Source organism: Mustela putorius, unplaced genomic scaffold (genome assembly GCF_011764305.1).
Source record: "Mustela putorius furo isolate JIRA1106 unplaced genomic scaffold, ASM1176430v1.1 tig00003845_pilon_pilon_pilon, whole genome shotgun sequence".
Classification (NCBI taxonomy): Eukaryota; Metazoa; Chordata; class Mammalia; order Carnivora; family Mustelidae; genus Mustela; species Mustela putorius.
Window position 1 is genome coordinate 19,008,793 of NW_025421998.1, and position 18,665 is coordinate 19,027,457.

At 41.5% G+C, this 18,665-nt stretch overlaps 1 protein-coding gene across 4 annotated transcripts in view; it reads right to left on the reverse strand.

Annotated features, from left to right (window-relative positions):
- Positions 1-18,665, reverse strand: part of RINT1 (RAD50 interactor 1) — a 35,845-nt gene that overhangs the window by 11,985 nt on the left and 5,195 nt on the right. For 2 of the 4 annotated variants that reach the window (XM_004739562.3, XM_013060308.2), the window contains exons 3-10: positions 16,851-17,035; positions 11,802-12,043; positions 7,017-7,190; positions 6,775-6,924; positions 5,883-6,039; positions 3,709-3,819; positions 3,386-3,611; positions 2,730-2,867 (exon numbers count right to left, since the gene is read on the reverse strand). In XM_004739562.3, coding sequence (XP_004739619.1) covers positions 2,730-2,867; positions 3,386-3,611; positions 3,709-3,819; positions 5,883-6,039; positions 6,775-6,924; positions 7,017-7,190; positions 11,802-12,043; positions 16,851-17,035 — 1,383 coding nt within the window. Of the gene's footprint in view, positions 1-2,729; positions 2,868-3,385; positions 3,612-3,708; positions 3,820-5,882; positions 6,040-6,774; positions 6,925-7,016; positions 7,191-11,801; positions 12,044-16,850; positions 17,036-18,665 lie in introns of those variants that run through there. The other 2 variants (XM_045089673.1, XM_045089674.1) reach the window with 2 other exon arrangements.

Below are 18,665 nucleotides of genomic sequence, written 5' to 3' on the forward strand. Positions count from 1 at the left end.
TGATCCCTCCAGGGTCCTGGAGTCAAGCCCCACATTGGGCTCCCTGCTCAGAGGGGAGCCTCTGCCTACTTAAGATTTCTGTCAAATAAATAAATAAATAAAATATTTAAAAAAAAAAAAAGGCACCAAAAACCTCTATCAACTGTTCATGTACGGACTTATTTCTACACTTTATAAGGGTATGGGTTTTACAAGTATATATACTTGTCAAAACTCACTGAACTGTATACTTCAGATTCATGTCTTTTACTATGTATAAATCACATGTCAAATTTTTTAAGGCATGAGGAATTTGTAGATGGTGCCTGATTTATGATGGTTCAACTTAAGATTTTTCAAGTTTACAATAGTGCAAAGGCCATACGCATTCATAGAAACGACTTCAAATTTTTTATTTGGATCTTTTTGCAGACTAGCAATATGGGGTACAACCCTCTCATGACCCTGGGCAGAGGGAGCAAGCCACAGCTCTGTCAGCCACGGGACGGAGAGGGCAGACAGCCAATGCCTTTACAGAATGGTTGTACCCACACAACCATTTCGGTTTTCGCCACCAGTGCAGCACTCAATACATTACATGAGACAGTCAATACCTTATCATAAAATAGGCTTTCTGTTAGATGATTTTGCCCAATGAATGGCTAATGTTAATGTTGTGAGCATGTGCAAGGTAGACTGTGATATTCAATAGGTTAGGCGTATTAAATGCATTTTTGACTTGGATTATTTTCATTTAGGATAGGTTTATGAGGCTATAGCCCCACTGTAAGTCAAAGATCTATATATACAAAAATCATTCCATTTCTTCAACAAAAAAATATGACTTATTTTTTCACAGGAGGAAGGGGTGCTTGGGTGGCCCAGTCAGCTAAATGTCTGGCTTTGACTTGGGTCATGGTCCCAGGGTCCTGGGATGGAGCCCTGTGTCGGGCTCCCTGAGGGAGTCTGCTTCTCTCTCTCCCTCTTCTTCGTCTCTATCTTCCTCTGCCCCTCCCCCTGCTCAGGTTCTCTCTCTGTCTCTGTCAAATAAATGAAATCTTCAAAAAAAAAAAAGAAAAAGAAAAACTTTTTTTTTTTTTTAGATTTCATTTATTTATTTGACAGACAGAGAGACACAGAGAGAGAGGGAACACAAGCAGGGGGAGTGGGAGAGGAGAAGAGTCTTCTTGCCAAGCAGGGAGCCCAATGCAGGGCTCGGATCCCAGGACTCTGGGATCATCATGACCTGAGCTGAAAGTAGATGCTTAATGACTGAGCCACCCAGGCACCTCCCAAAAAAAGCTTTTTTAGATTTCTTGTGTGTTCTAGTGTTTTTCATATTCTTCACACAATGAAGAATATGGAGTTATTTACTGGCTAGGCTGGAATGACACTTCTTCAGGTGACTACCCAGGCCCAAGAAATGGACAAGCTAGAAGAAAATGGTACTGGGCTCAGGGGCACCTGGAGCAGCAGCAAGTCTCCAGTGGGACAATGCAGAAAATTATGGCCCAAACAGGACTAGAGGCTGCTAGGCCCTCCTCCAGCCAGAAATTCTGGCACTGTAAGAAGAGTTCCTCTCTTCTTTTTTTTTTTTAAGAATTTTATTTATTTATTTGACAGACAGAGATCACAAGTAGGCAGGGTCAGGCAGAAAGAGAGGAGGAAGCAGGCTCCCTACTGAGCAGAGAGCCTGATGCGGGGCTCGATCCCAGGACCCCGGGATCATGACCTGAGCCAAAGACAGAGGCTTAACCCACTGAGCCATCCAGGCACCCCTATTATTGTATTCTTCTGCAATCTTTTCTTTTTTAAAAGATTTTATTTATTTACTTGAGAGAGAGAGCACGAGAGAGAGAGTGAACATGCATGAGTCGGGGGACAGAGGGAGAGGGAGAAGCAGGCTCCCCACTGAGCAGGGAACCCGATACGGGACTCGATCCCAACCGACTAAGCCACCCAGGGGTCCCTTCTGCAATCTTTTCTGTTTTAAGGAGAAAAATAACAGTATTTAAAATTCAGCGCCTGGGTGGCTCAGTGGGTTAAGCCTCTGCCTTCGGCTCAGGTCATGATCTCAGGGTCCTAGGATCGAGTCCCACATTGGGCTCTTGCTTGGAAGGAAGCCTGCTTCCTCCTCTCTCTCTCTGTCTACTTGTGATCTCTCTCTGTCAAATAAATAAACCTCTTAAAAAATAATAATAATAAATAAAAGAAAATAAAATTCAGGTCAATCTACTGAAGACACTTAAGCTGAATGGCGAAAGAATTCAGGTAATAAAAATAAATTCTCGGGGCACCTGAGTGGCTCAGTGGGTTAAAGGCTCTGCCTTCACCTTGGGTCATGATCCCAGGGTCCTGGGATCGAGCCCCACATCAGGCTCTCCGCTCCGTGGGTAGCCTGCTTCCCCCCACCCACCCCCGTGCCTGCCTCTGCCTACTTGTGATCTCTGTCTGTCAAATAAATAAATAAAATCTGTTTTAAATAAATAAATAAATAAAATTAATTCTCATTATTTTTAGGTAGCCATTCAGGAATTTCCTCCTCATATATACCAATGTTTAAGATATTAAATTATTAAAAATCTGAAAGCAAGTATATTGTACTAGGATTCTACCAAGATAGAAACTATATTTAAAGATATTAAAATAGCCACTATATGATATTAATTTTGTTGAACTACTTGAAAAAGTACTATATGAAGAATCAGTACTTTTAAAACAAAGTTATATCTTAAAAGATTTCTACTTACCAGTTATTACCAGTAGTAGCGTCATAAAAGTCTCTGCACAATCTGGAACTTTCATCTCATCCACATCGGTGATATCCTTATATTGGGACACCCAGGCAGCTTCTGATGAAAGCATAGAGTCCATTTTTTGAAGAGCAACTAATATGCAGAAAAAGGGAATATGTTAATTAAGTAGTTACAGATACTCTTAATTTTCAACACAATTTTTAGGAATGACTTTCCTGTAAAAAGTAAACAAATCCACAATCCCCTACTGGTTGCATTATATTTAACATCCTCTGGTTTAGGGTTGAACAAGATACTTGACTTCTCCCTGCCACCCCTACCCAAAATCTTCAAAATATTTACATTGATTAGACAAGCTACAACCAACAGCTTCTACCAATTACAGAAATAATGTAGTATAATCAGTAGGACAGCTAATTGTATAGACTACTGGCTTGAATGCTGCATTCTGGAAACATGTACAGTCTAAGTGTAAATTCAAGAGAAACGAAAGTTTGATGGGAAGCAAATAAGGCAACTTAGTAAATCATGACCAAGAAAAATTCAGATGACTCTAGTTTTCTATCCAGAGCTGGGGAAGAAAAACACCAAATATTAATACCCACAAAAGAAGACAATTCTTCCCACCCAATGGCTACAAGAGCACTTACATTTTCTCTCCACAGTCAACCATCTCTGAAAACAGGTTTCCTCTGACAGAATATGCATACAGTTGGCAAACGTGTCAGGATAGCCATAAACACTGTGTAGCTCCCTTTCGAACAAAAGCACCTCATCCACCAAATGACAGAAGAGACTGTCATCGTAGAGCAGACACGGAATATCAGCAGCTAACTTCTCCAGAACGAGCATCATAAGGCCCCGGGAAAATTCGAGCTGAAAAAAATATGTACGCATAAGGTAATGTAGACAACAGGTTATTTGTGGACACATCCAACTCTAAAATTGGAATGCTTAGGACTGAGTCTCTTACCCTAGCATTTACCGAAGGGCCCGCTTTGTCCAAAATCGGCTGAATCTTCTCATCCAGAAACTGAGAGTGATTCCCAATCCACATAAGCACCTGAGCCAGGTACCATTCAGGCTAAGGAAAGAAGTAAAACAGTTTGAATTCTTAAGTCATTCCAAGTAGAGAGTTACAATTAAAGGGCTCTATTTAATTGTATACAAGCGGTACTTACAAAAATTAGTTGAAAATTCCTAAATGTAAGAACGCAATTTCTGTTCTGAACTTTAAGGTCATGCAAGGCTTAATAATCAAATGTATCCCAATGTATTCCCAGCAAATTCCCAAATGTGGCAGAAATCAATAAACTCATAAAGTTACAGTACCATGTATATTGAAAATGTGGCACTTTGGGGATACCTAGGTGGCTCAGTGGGTTAAGCGCCTGCTTTCGGCTCATGTAGTGATCCCAGTGTCCTGGGATCGAGTCCCACATCAGGCTCCCTGCTCAGTGGGGAACTTGCTCCCCATAAATAAATAAATAATTTTTTAAAAATTGAATTAAATTAACAAAATAAGTTGTTTTTGTGTATTTCTCTAGAAATACACAAAATGAGTATTACAAAGATCTCACAGCCTTTAAATTGGTTGGGGTTTTTTTTTTTTGGTCATAGCATTCCAAAATAACTTTTTTTTTTTTTAAAGATTTTATTTATTTATTTGTCAGAGAGAGAGTGAGCGAGAGCGAGCATAGGCAGACAGAGTGGAAGGCAGAGTCAGAGGGAGAAGCAGGCTCCCTGCGGAGCAAAGAGCCCGATGTGGGACCCGATCCCAGGACGCTGGGATCATGACCTGAGCCGAAGGCAGCTGCTTAACCAACTGAGCCACCCAGGCGTCCCCCAAAATAACTTTTAAACTTGATTTTCTTCTGCTCTTTTAAAAAAGTAAATTAACAAAACAAAACAACATATGCCTTAAAATAGATATAATCATAGAAAAATAATTGTAAGTAGCAGCTTTTGAAATGGTCCCTAGAGCCGATTCTACAAACCTTCCAGTTTTGTTGGGCTAGTATTCAAAAACATTTACTGGGTGGTAAATCACTGTTGTGTGCTAGGTGCTGGAAATACAAACATGAGTAACAAACACCTATAATCTCAGGGACTGCACAGTTTAGGCTTGATGACGGTGAAAGCACTTTAGGAAGCAGTCAACATAACACAATTTTCTCACCTTTCTTACTGCTTCTCTAGAGCTTTAGGTTTATTGCTTTGTCTCACTTACCATTTACTAATTGATTCTACTCTTCTTTCCACTTACACCCCATCCAAAAAAGGAGGAGCCCCATAAACACAAAAGAAGCCGAATTTAAGAACGAAGAGGATAAAAAAAGAACCAGGAAAAAACTGCTGTGGCATTTGTGGGGCACTGTTTATACCTGGCCCCACACGCTTCACTGTGCGAATTGCTCCTTCAGGTTTATATCAGAAAGAGAAGTGGAAGGCAAGATAGCCGAGTATTAGCTCTTGTGGTTTTTTTAAAAGATTTTATTTATTTATTTGACAGACAGAGATCACAAGTAGGCAGAGAGGCAGGCAGAGAGAGAGGAGGAAGCAGGCTCCCCGCTGAGCAGAGAGCCCAATGCAAGGCTTGATCCCAGGACCCTGGGATCATGACCTGAGCCAAAGGCAGAGGCTTTAACCCACTGAGCCACCCAGGGGCCCCGAGTATTAGCTTTTGAATAGATTGTTAATGCTAAAATGATTTGTGGCCATAAGGGCATGACATGCTAATGAGTGAGCGGATTTCGACAACCTCTCAAGAAAAGTCCGGAAATAGATCTATTTTTTTTAATGCAAAAATTTTTTTCCTTTTTATTTATTTGATAGAGAAATCACAAGTATGCAGAGAAGCAGGCAGAGAGACAGGGAAGCAGGCTCCCCATTGAGCAGAGAGCCCAATGCGGGGCTCGATCCCAGGACCCTGAGACCATGACCTGAGCCAAAGGCAGAGGCTTAACCCACTGAGCCATCCAGGCGCCCCAGAAATTTAGATTAAGGACAGTGACAAAATAGGAATTTAACTCTTTAGAGAAAAAAAAATGTGAATAGAATCAGATTTTAACTTAAACCAGAAAAGTACAGACCACTTTGCATTTGCTATTAATAAAAACCAAGGACAAAAGAGTTGAGAAAACATACCTTGCTTATAACATTAGTCTGTCGGTTCCCTCTGAAGTGATACCTGAACCTCTTTTGGAGGGGCGTCAGCATAACCTGGATGGGCAGAATGATAGCTGGGGAAGCAGGAAGACAATATTTCTCTGGAAGTTGTTTTGGCTCAGTAAGTAATTCATCTCTGACAGAGTCGAGTCAAGGGAAAAAATATTTATATGTGTGTATATATGTATATGTGATATATTTTCCCAACAAATATATGATACTAAATAAAATTAATTATAATACAGAAAATGTTACATTACATATGATTTCAATAAAAAGTGCACAAAAATGTTCTTAAAATTAATCTATCTTCCCTAAAATGAAAAATAGTAGTAAGGAACGAAACACATTCAAGTAATTGCTTTATTGGGGCTCCTGGGTGGCTCAGCTGGTTGAGTGACTGCCTCGGCTCAGGTCATGATCCCGGAGTCCTAGGACTGAGTCCCACACCAGGCTCCCAGCTCAGCAGGAGCCTGCTTCTCCCTCTGACCCTCTCCAATCTCATGCTGTTTCACTCTCTCTCTCAAATAAATAAATCTTTAACAACAACAAAAAAAGTAATCACTTTATTAAATTGACACAAAGTTACTAAGATCTTCTCCCAATTGCTTTATTTTTTCCTCCCAAGAGACCTACGTGTGATGTAAACTTGGGTCGGTCATATTTCAGCCTGACCCTCCCCTGCCCCACATGTAATTCACTCGAAAGGAGAATAATCTACCACCCCATGGGTATATAAATATAAAGGTAAGACCAAACCCAGTACCCCCACTTGACTTCTTGGCCACTTTCAAAGTTTTACTCTCTAGCCACGAATCCACTCTTTAAAAAAAAAAGCCATTTTAGTAAGTTTGAACTCCAACAAAGATACGAGGTTTGTAGTTTCAGAAGCTGACAAAACAGCGTCTCCAGGTTAGTGTAGATGTCAGGGGCACTGGCTGGTCGACTCAAGCCAGCAGCTTGAGACTGGGGGGGTGTGATGAAGGGCCAATGAAGTTGGGCCAAAATTTCCTCAAAATCACTGTAACAGAAAAGTAACACACATGTTTCAGTTAAAATACAAGTCACGAAATATCCTTCTGAAAGCAATTACCACGCAATATAATTCCTTACCTTGTAAGCTTATCCTTGAGAATCTTGTGCCAGAATTTAACAGTGGCTCTCATGAACGTGAGAAGATGAGTACAAGATGATTCCTGAAGCTTGATGTCAAGTTCCGCCATGTACGCCAGAATCGAGGCTGCCTCTGGGACGTTATTGGTCATCAGATACTGCTGAATGTTATCGCTGCAAAATGAGGCAAAGCAGACTTCAAAGATGGTTTGTTCAAGAGAATTCCAAATGCAGAAAAACTGTTTCTCCTTCCTGCCGTATATCAAGTTACATACAAGGAAAAAGGAAGCACCAGCTAGAAGTGGCTTTTTTACCAATGTGGCCAAAGCTTAAAATGGTTCTAGGTAAGCCAGAAGTCAAGATTTCCATGTAAAGGCAATTAATCAAATTCTTTGAAACCAGCCAAACAGATCCCATGAACTACCATTTTGCTTATTTGCCTTTATAAACCAAACACTTTGTTTAAAAATTAGATGTTGCATGTCAACTATACTTCAAAAAAAATTAGGAAAATTAAAATGAGATATTTCTTCTGATAAAAATACGTATTCTAGGGGCACCTACATGGCACTATCAGTTAAGCACCCAACTCTTGGGTTCCTGTGGGGCTCAGTCAGTTAAGCATCTGCCTTCAGCTCAGGTAATGATCTCAGGGCCCTGGAATCAAGTCCTGCATCAGGCTCCTTGCTCAGTGGGCAGCCTGCTTCCTCCTCTCCCTTTGCCTGCTGTTTTTCCTGCTTGTGCTTTCTCTCTGTCAAATAAATAAATAAAAATCTCTCTTTTTTTTGAAAGATTTTATTTATTTGACAGAGATCACAAGTAGGCAGAGAGGCAGGCAGAGAGAGGGGGAAGCAGGCTCCCCACTGAGCAGAGAGCCCAACGCAGGGCTCGATCCCAGAACCCTGAGATCACGACCTGAGCTGAACGCAGAGGCTTAAACCACTGAGGCTTAAACCACTGAGCAGGCGCCCCAATAAATAAAAATCTTTTTTAAAAAAATGGGGTGCCTGGGTGGCTCGGTGGGCTAAAGCCTCTGCCTTCGGCTCAGGTAATGATCCCAGAGTTCTGGGATCGATCCCCACGTTGGGCGCTCTGCTTGGCGGGAAGCCTGCTTCCTCCTTTCTCTCTCTCTGTCTGCCTCTCTGCCTACTTGTGATCTCTGTCAAATAAGTAGAATAAAATCTTAAAAAAAAGAATATCAAGAAACCAACTCATTTAGAAAAAAAAGCATCCAACTCTTGATTTCGACTCAGGTCATGAGATCGAGTCCCTCCTTCCCCCCGCCATGCCCTTGCACAGAGCCTACTTAAGATTCTCTCCCTCTGCCTCTCCCTGCTTGCACTTGCTCACAAAACAAAAACCCATAGCAATTAAAAAAAAATAATAATGTTCCATAGCTTAAACTAAGAAAAAGGAAAAAAAAACTTTTTAATTTTTAAAAAATTTTTTAAAAGCTTTATTTATTTGAGAGAGAGAGAGTGCAAGAGAGCAGTTGGAAGGGGCAGTCACTGAGGGAGAGAGAATCACAAGCAGACTCCCCACTGAGCACAGAGCCTGACAGGGGGCTCAGTCTTAGGACCTGAGCAGAAATCAAAAATCAGATGTTCAATTGACGGAGCCACACAGCTGCCCCAGAACCCTGTTCTTTAATTAATTAATTAAGATGTTAACATATTTATTTATTTGACACAGAGAGAGAGAGAGCACAAGCAAGGGGAGCAGGAGAGGAAGAAGTAGGCTCCACAACCGAGCAGGAAGCCCGACATGGGGCTCAGTCCCAGGACCCTGGGATCATCACGACCCAAGCTGAAGGCAGCTGCTTAACCAACTGAGCCACCCAGGTGCCCGACATGGCTCTTTTAAAAAAGAGAGTGCTAGGGATGCCTGGGTGGCTCAGTTGGTTAAGCAGCTGCCTTCGGCTCAGGTCATGATCCCAGCGACCTGGGATCGAGTCCCACATCGGGCTTCTTGCTCCACGGGGAATCTGCTTCTCCCTCTGACTCTGCCTTCCACTCTGTCTGCCTGTGCTCGCTCTCGCTCTCCCTCTGAAAAATAAATAAAAAAAATTTAAAAAATTAAAAAAAAAAAAAGAGAGAGAAAAAAAAAAAAAAGAGAGTGCTAATGAAAAGCAGGTGAACATTAGAGAGAACTTAGAAGATGAAGAAAATCTCAGAAGCCCTAAGGAAGCCAGAAATAGAGATTTATCTTGAAGACCTAAAGGAAAGATCTTGCATGTTATTAAAGAAAGAAAGAGCTGTGCTCTACTTGATTATGAATTTGATTCCTATTTCTTTTTTTAAGATTCCATTTACTTATTTTGACAGAAAGAGAGAGAGAACACGAGCAGGGGGAGGCAGATGGAGAGGGAGAAGCAGGTTCCTTGCTGAGCCACATGCAGGACTCGATACCAGGACCCTGGGATCATGACCTGAGCTGAAAGCAGACACTTAACCATCTGAGCCACCCAGATGCCCTGTTTCCTACTTCTAATATGATTTCCAGGCCAAATGTCTCTTGTATTTTTAAAGATTTTATTTATTTAGTTGACAGACAGACATCACAAGTAGGCAGAGAGGCAGGCAGAGAGGCAGGCAGAGAGAGAGGGGGAAGCAGGCTCCCCACTGAGCAGAGAGCCCGATGCAGGGCTCAATCCCAGGCCCCTGAGATCATGACCTGAGCTGAAGGCAGAGACTTAACCCACGGAGTCATCCAGGCACCCCCAAATATCTTTTTTAAACAATTCTAACATAGATAAAAGCTATCTACAACCATAGTCCTATTTGAATTAACCTATTACCTTGGCTACTACAAGAGTGAGGCTTTTAGGGGCGCCTGGGTGGCTCAGCCGGTTAAAGCCTCTGCCTTCGGCCCGGGTCATGATCCCAGGGTCCTGGGATCGAGCCCCGCATCGGGCTCTCTGCTCAGTGCAGAGCCTGCTTCTCTCTCTCTCTCTCTGCCTGCCTCTCTGCCTACTTGTGTTCTCTGTCAAATAAATAAATAAAATCTTAAAAAAAAAAAAAAAAAGAGTGAGGCTTTTAAACAATTTATTCTACTTAATAAGGTTATTAATATTGCCCCTTATTGGTATTATCTTTCAGAGGGGCAAGGGGCAGTGAAGTAAAAAGAAAGAAGGTTTAAAATTCGTTCATTGCAAGTGATTTATCTAAACAAGGAGATGGTCTAAAAGGTTAAGCTGAGGGGCGCCTGGGTGGCTCAGTGGGTTAAGCCGCTGCCTTCGGCTCAGGTCATGATCTCAGGGTCCTGGGATCGAGTCCCACATCGGGCTCTCTGCTCAGCAGGGAGCCTGCTTCCCTTCCTCTCTCTCTCTGCCTACTTGTGATCTCTCTCTCTCTCTCTCTCTGTCAAATAAATAAATAAATAAATAAATCTTTAAAAAAAAAAGGTTAAGCTGATATCTGGAATCACTGGTAACACTACAACCTTGGGCATATCACTCTTGCTGTATATGTAAAACTCAGATGCAACTCAAAGATTTTCACACTGCACTGACAGGTAAAACTCTTTAAAATCTCGAGATAAATGCAGGACAAAGTGATACCACATTACTCTTTGGGAGACATAACATAAAATATATTAATTGGGATGAATTTACGATGGGACATTAAGACTCTTGGATGGGGGCACCTGGGTGGCTCAGTGGGTTAAGCCGCTGCCTTCATCTCAGGATCCTGGGATCGAGCCCCACGTCGGGCTCTCTCCTCAGCAGGGAGCCTGCTTCCCTTCCTCTCTCTCTGCCTGCCTTTTTGCCTACTTGTGATCTCTGTCAAATAAATAAATAAATAATCTTAAAAAAAAAAAAAAAGACTCTTGGATGACCTTTCCTCCTTAAGTCTTCCAGACAACATGAATGGTTACTGACAGCTTTGGAGCAAGAGTAGTTGAAACCAAGCAGGATGGAACCATGCAGTTTGGAGGGGCTGGGGGACCATATCATGAAACCAAATAATGTGCCAATCTAGGCAGAAATGTTCATTTAGCTTGTCTGAAAGGCAGTATCAGACACAGTCAACACTGTAACACACATTCAATTCAGAAAGAAGTATGTACTTTCCCCCCTACCCATAGGTAGCAAAACTCTTGTTACTCATCTAAGAATACTGTGTAGCTCTTGTTAGATGATTTCCATTGGGGGCACCTGGGTGGCTCAATCAGTGAAGCATCTGTCTTCAGCTCAGGTCATGATCCCCGGGGTGGGGGGGGGGCGGTGTTTCCTGGAATGGAGCCCCACATGGGGCATCCTGCTCAGTGGAGAGTCTCATTCTCCCTCTCCCCCTGGGGTGCGCTAGTGCTGTGCGCTAGTGCTCTCTCTCTGTCTCTCTCTCTCATGTTCTCTCTCAAATAAGTAAATGTCTTTTAAAAAAACGATTCTCATTGAAAACAATTCAAATTTTAGAGAAAGCAATCCACTTCAAGTGACCATGTCTAAAAAGTAAAAGTAGAGAATATTACCATGTTGAAGAGTTGTTGTATTAATTTGGTTTTATAAATTAACAGTTTTTATTATGTGTTCACAACACAAGTATAGGACTTACAATTTTTACTTAGATTACTTTCTTTCAAATGCAAATTAGGATCCCTGAAAACTTTATGTTCATTCACAATAAAGGAAAAGAATCATTATCATAATGCTATTTTCATAACAACTGGTAAAATTATATTATTATAATCTTTAATTAACTCAATTATTTAATGGCATGCATGCACTCACTAAGACAGAGCCTCAAAGGAAAATAATAATTATGAGAACAAAGAGGCCCTTTTTACCTTAGTTCTTCAATTTGTGAAATCCATTTAAGGTAAGCAAGATGGCGCTCAATCTCTTCAATTTGGCTGATCATGGCCCCAAGATCTTCCATCCAGGGCTGTGCGGTCAGCAAATGGCTGTTAATGGAACTGAAGAGATGAGTTTCTTGCTCCAGAAACTGATTCAGGAATTGCTTTGATTCTTCTGCATTTTTTAAGGCACTCTGAATTCTTTTAGGGATTTCTGATGAAATCGTAAGTACCTGACCATACAAAAAACAAAACCAGCAGCAATCAGATAAAATTTTCAAAACATTTTCTTTAGACTATTACCTTCAAAATACACATTTGTTCTAACAGAATTGAAAATTGTCAATTACAAGCTTCAAAAGAGAGGTGTGATTTCTGCATCCTGTACCCACCAAACCAAAACATGAAATGCTGTACATGGAGATGTGTGGGGAGCGGCCTGTCGTCCCAGTAAACACCTCTGGATCTGCCCTCATGTAGCTCAGCACTTTCAGAAGGTCCAACCAGAAAATACTTTTATGCTTTATCTACTAAATACTTCGATTCAAAAACAAATGAAGCTCTGATTCTAAAAGTATGAGTATCTGTATGTCCCAAAAGTTACCCAGGTGATTCTGATTTAAGTCCAGGTTGAGAACCACTGACCTGCTAAGATGATAACCAGATAATGCCTTGAGATATGGTATTTACTCATTCTTCTTACAGCACATGGAAAAACATATACAAACATTAGGTATCAATGCAGTACAAAGACTATTATAGGGGAATTACAATTTAATCAATACTGATTAGTCACTTTGCACAAGGCCCTGTGCAAGGAACAGAGAAACAAGACAACCTCTGCCCTAAAGCTCAGTTCGTGTGGAAGAGAAATGTAAGCAAATACGTCCTGTAATATGGGAAGAATGCAATGAAAGAGAGATACTAGGTGTAATGGTGACTAAGGTAATGCTTCTCACACCGGAATGTGCACAGGAATCCCCTAGATATCTGGTATAATGCCAACGTGAACTCATTAGGTCTAAAGTAAGGACTGAGATTCCGCGTGTCTAACAAGCTCTCACACTTTGGCCAACAAGGTTTTGAGGTGGTTGCCCGGCTCCTGCACAAACCTTCACAGGATGGGCGGGAATTTTCTGGGGAACTTTGGAAGGAAAGGGAATTCCAGGCAAAAGGAATGGCTCGGTCGCAATCAGAGAACAGCAAAGAGCTGAGTAGGCACAGAACACAGTTAAGAAAAAAAAAAAAAAAAAAAACATAGGAAGAAGAGATGAGTCTAGATTGGTAGGGAGAGATACGATCACAGGGGCATCTTGTGCCTTAGAAGAATGTGGGCTTTTTCCAACAGACAATGGGAAGCCAGTAAGAGTTTCTTTTCTTTCTTTCTTTTTTTCTTTTAAGTAGACTCCATGTCTGCATGGAACCCAACGTGGGGTCATGACCCTGAGATCAAAACCTGAGCTGACCTCAAGAGTAGAATGCTTAACCAACTGTGCCACCCAGGTGCCCCAAGAGATTTGAACAAGGAAATCATTCAGTTAGATTTATGATTTAGAAAATAAAGTGACAGGGGCGCCTGGGTGGCTCAGTGGGTTAAGCCGCTACCTTCAGCTCAGGTCATGATCCCGGGGTCCCGGGATCGAGTCCCGCATCAGGCTCTGTCTGCTCAGCAGGGAGCCTGCTTCCTCCTCTCTCTCTCTGCCCACTTGTGATTTCTGTCAAATAAATAAATAAAATCTTTAAATAAATAAATAAATAAATAAATAAAAGAAAATAAAGTGACAAAATATTATGTTTATTCTCCTATTATTTGCCATAATAAAAACTGGAAACATCAAAAATGTCAACCAACAAGGGCCTGGCCAAAGAAATTATGTACAGTTATAGCTGAATACCATAAAACGATTAAAAAAGAGAGCTCTATATACACTGATATGAAAAAGTAGTATATTACATTAATTACAAAAAGTTAAGTGATACATATTTGATGTATGCATATGCTTATATATACATAAAAGCTATTAACTATATTTTATATACATATATATTTGCTTAATTACATATCACACAGTTTCTGTAAAGAATACAAATGAAAGATAGTTAGCGTGGGGATGGGAAGGAAACAGATGATGTGCAAACCGCCATCAAGTGCAGGAGAGGCTGCAGCCCTAAGCTGGGGTGAAAAGACACCAGAGACATGAAGGGGGGCAAAACTCTGATGTGTCGGTGATGGTGAGGTGGAGGCAGGATGATGGGCAACCTGGGAGGGCTCCTAGTTTCAGGCCCGAGTGACAAGCAGATGGTGGTACCATTTTCCAAGGAGGGGAAGCATCTTTAGAGAAGAGATGCTTAATTTAAGGTTCAGTAGGGACTTCAGCAGAAGCTTCCACAGTCATCAGGGAAATGAGCCTGGGAAGTGGAGATAGACATAAAGAAAGATGACTTTCTAAGGAAGTCTAACAGTAAACGGAATGAACACCTAGTAAAAGATGAGGGGAGGGTTTTTCGTTTGGGTTTTAAGGCAAACATCTGGGTGTGTTCCTGTGCTGAGGGGACAGGACTGGCTGAGGAGCAGAGGTTCTCACTACAAAAGTGTGAAGCAAGTTCACTCAGGTGGCAGGTGGGACCTGAGGCATGAGGACTGCCTCACATTGATCCTCTGCTGAATTACCAAGTAGAAATGATTGCAGATAAGTTTGTGGGCTGTGGTGTAGACTGTTCCAATAGATTCACGCTAAGCGCTCTCAATTTCTTCTTTTGGGAAAGGGCAAAGACAGAATGGCCAGATGGGGTCGTATCTTGGGGCAGAATTCTCAAGCCCAGCTGGGGGGAGGAGCAGAAGAGCAGACCTTCCCAGGGAAGGAGCCCTGGAAGCACTGCCGGGTGGGGCTGGAGACCACTCATCCAGGCCAGCTTCCTCGAACTCCTCTGTGGGATTCCTCAGAGAGCCCAGAACAGCCTGCCTGAGGGAGTGGAAGAGGAAGACGGGGAAGACTGGAGGTGCTGGGGATGGGAACACAGGACGACTGACAACCCAGGGCTAACACCAACATAGCCACATACAGTTTCCTTAGCCCAACATATTAGCTACAGGATAGAAAGCTTTTATCCTTGACAAACACTGTTGCAAGTACAGGGATCCACTTGTTTTTAGATTACATTCATTGGGTGTTTTAAAAACTATTTTAAGTAATATGTTCACTGTAAAAAGAAAACACTGAAAACACACAAAGATCTGAAGAAAATAAATCACCTGTTGATGCACCACCCAGAAATAACCACTATTATGTTATACTCACTTTCATGTTTTTTCCTTATGAGTGGGCATATGCAAAGTTTGGAATGATGATGTTATAACATTTTTATATACCATGAAATGACTTAGTTGTAAAAGCACTTTAAAAGTCACTGTATGGGGCGCCTGAGTGGCTCAGTGGGTTGGGCCGCTGCCTTCGGCTCGGGTCATGGTCTCAGGGTCCTGGGATCGAGTCCCGCATCCGGCTCTCTGCTCGGCAGAGAGCCTGCTTCCTCCTCTCTCTCTCTCTGCCTGCCTCTCTGCCTACTTGTGATCTCTCTCTGTCAAATTAATAAAAAATAAAAATCTTAAAAAAAAAAAAAAAGTCACTGTATGGGGGGCACCTGGGTGGCTCAGTGGGTTAAGCCGCTGCCTTCGGCTCAGGTCATGATCTCAGGGTCCTGGGGTCGAGTCCCGCATCGGGCTCTCTGCTCAGCAGGGAGCCTGCTTCCCCTCTCTCTCTCTCTCTCTGCCTCTCCATCTACTTGTGATTTCTCTCTATCAAATAAATAAATAAAATCTTAAAAAAAAAAAAAAAAGTCACTGTATGGGGGTGCCTGGGTGGCTCAGTGGATTAGGCCACTGCCTTCAGCTCAGGTCATGATCTTGGGGTCCTGGGATTGAGCCCTGCATCAGGCTCCCTGCTCAGCAAGGAGTCTGCTTCCCCCTCTTTCTCTGCCTACCTCTCTCTGCCTACTTGTGATCTCTGTCTGCCAAATAAATAAAGTTTTTTTTTTTTTTTTTTTTTTAAAAAGGTCAGGAGCACCTGGGAGGCTCAGTGGGTTAAAGCTTCTGCCTTCGGCTCAGGTCATGATCCCAGGGTCCTAGGATCGAGCCCCGAATTGGGCTCTCTGCTTGGCATGGAGCCTGCTTCCCCCCTTTTCTCTCTGCCTGCCTCTCTGCCTAATTGTGATCTCTGTCTGTGAAATAAATAAATAAAATCTCAAAAAAAATAAAAATAAGATCACTGTATGAAAAGCTACTTAAAACGTTAGCTGTCATTGTATTTTTGACAGAGAAAGACACAATAAGAGAGGAAACACAAGCAGGGGGAGTGGGAGAAGGAGAAGCAGGCTTTCCACTGAGCAGAGAGCCCGATGCAAGGCTCGAACCCAGGACCGTGGGATCACAACCCAAGCTGAAGGCAGGCGCTTAACGACTGAGCCACCCAGGCACCCCAGTTGCCATTATATTTTTAAAACCCAAATAGTATCAGCAGGAACTTTGTCTTTTTTTTTTTTTTTTAAGATTTTATTTTTAGGTAATCTCTCCACCCAACATGGGGCTCAAACCCACAACTCCGAGATTAAGAATCATACATTTGGGCGCCTGGGTGGCTCAGTGGGTTAAGCCGCTGCCTTCTGCTCAGGTCATGATCTCAGGGTCCTGGGATCGAGTCCCGCATCGGGCTCTCTGCTCAGCAGGGAGCCTGCTTCCCTCTCTCTCTCTGCCTGCCTCTCTGCCTACTTGTGATCTCTGTCTGTCAAATAAACAAATAAAACCTTTAAAAAAAAAAAAAAAAGAATCATACATTCCACTGACTGGGCCAGCCAGGTGGCCCCAGGATCTTTGTCTTTTACATAATTCATAAAATACCTAGCACACTGTAAGTCTTAAAACCTATTACCTATTAAACAGTTTTAAATGATCAGACTATTAGTCATAAGCTGTATCTTCAAAATTACCTATATAATAATGGTTATGTGTATACTTCTGATTTTATTTCAATGAGTTTTAATACTTGCCTGTTCTTCTAACTGCATTTTATTTTCTGTCATCTGTTCTATGAGTTTATCAAGTTTCTTTAAAGATTTAAGGTCACTTCCAACTTCCTTTTCTATAAATGCAGACACATAAGAAGGGAGATCACCATTATCTTTATCTTCATTGACTTGTTCATTTCCAACAAGAGCTGTAATATGCACATCACCTAAAACAAAAGAATATTATTCAACATTACTAAGTACCATGGAGTTAAAGGAAATACAAAAGATATACAGAGCAATATATCTACTTTCAAAAGTCAGTAATTTAAAGAAAACACTATATATGGTATGCATGAATATGTTCATGTATATATACATACACCATATACACACATACAAAAATACCAAAATGAATATATATAATACGTATAGATGTATATGCATATATGTGGGTTTTTTGGATTTTTTACACACACACACACATACACCCAAATGAATAGCTATAAAGTAATCTATCAATCAAGTACTACAAAATGCTTAGGAGCTGAGGAAATTCAGAGGAAGGAAAAATCCTGAGGTCTGTCCTAGTAACCATGGGTTTCAACTGATGTTGGCATGACAATGCAGTTATAAGCACATATTAAACTTTTCCAGAAGACTTTTATCTTATGAATCTATTTTATTACTAGAGGAAAAAAAGGTCAAATACTATTTTATGGATGCGGTTTTTATTACAGTAGTAATATATTTTCAAAATTTGTAAGGAAACAGATAATGTGATCTAGAATAACACCAGAGGACTCTGATTTTAAAATGTTAAAAAAAGGAAAAAGTATTCAAAGATTTCAAGTATATGAAAAAAAATATGAAAGGCTGACCAATGAGTAAAAACTCCTCCTTATGTAAGAATAAAAAAGTTTTAGGTGCACCTGGATGGCTCAGTCGGTTAAGCATCCAACTCTTGGTTTCAGCTCAGGTCATGATCTCAGGATCATGAGATTAAGCCCCACATCAGGCTCCATGATCAGTGAGGAGACTTGAGATTCTCTCTCTCCCTCTCCCTTTGCCCCTCCCCTGCTCGTGTACATACACACACACTCTCTCTCTCTCTCTCTCACATAAACAGATAAATCTTTTTAATGTTAAAGATTTATTTATTTATTTATTTGACAGACAGGGATCACAAGGAGGCAGAGAGGCAGGTGGAGAGAGAGGGGAAGCAGGCTCCCTGGGGAGCAGAGAGCCCAATGTGGGGCTCAATCCCAGGACCCTGGGATCATGACCTGAGCCGAAGGCAGAGGCTTTAACCCACTGAGCCACCCAGGTGCCCCTCTTTTTTAAAAAAGTAAAAAAATAAATAAATAAATTTTTTTTAATTAAAAAAAATTTTGATTTTTTTCAATGCCATTTTTTCAAATGCCATTATACAAAGTAAGATGCCCATGTCGGGAAAAGAAGTATAAAAGGAAGTGTGAAAGAAAACACAAATTACTAAGAAAAACTCAAAATGACAGGTGCAACCACTAATTTTACAGTCTGAAGTGAGACTCCTTCCACAGCAAATAAACTGGACTTGAACTGGGTCATCCAAGTTTATATACACTTATTAAATGTGACGAAAACAGATGACTTGGAACCCTGAGCCATTTCTATGGAGGAGTGGTGGCAGAGGCAGCACGGCCTGTGACGGAGTGAACAATGCCCAGTGAAAACAGGAACACTGTGTAGCTTTGCTCTCACCCCATTTAGCGGGTGGGATTTCCCAAAAAGACCATTCCTCACTCTGACTTGAACACCAATTGTTTCCTGTCAGTTCCAAGTCAGTTTTTCACTCTGCAGGCATCTATACCTTCT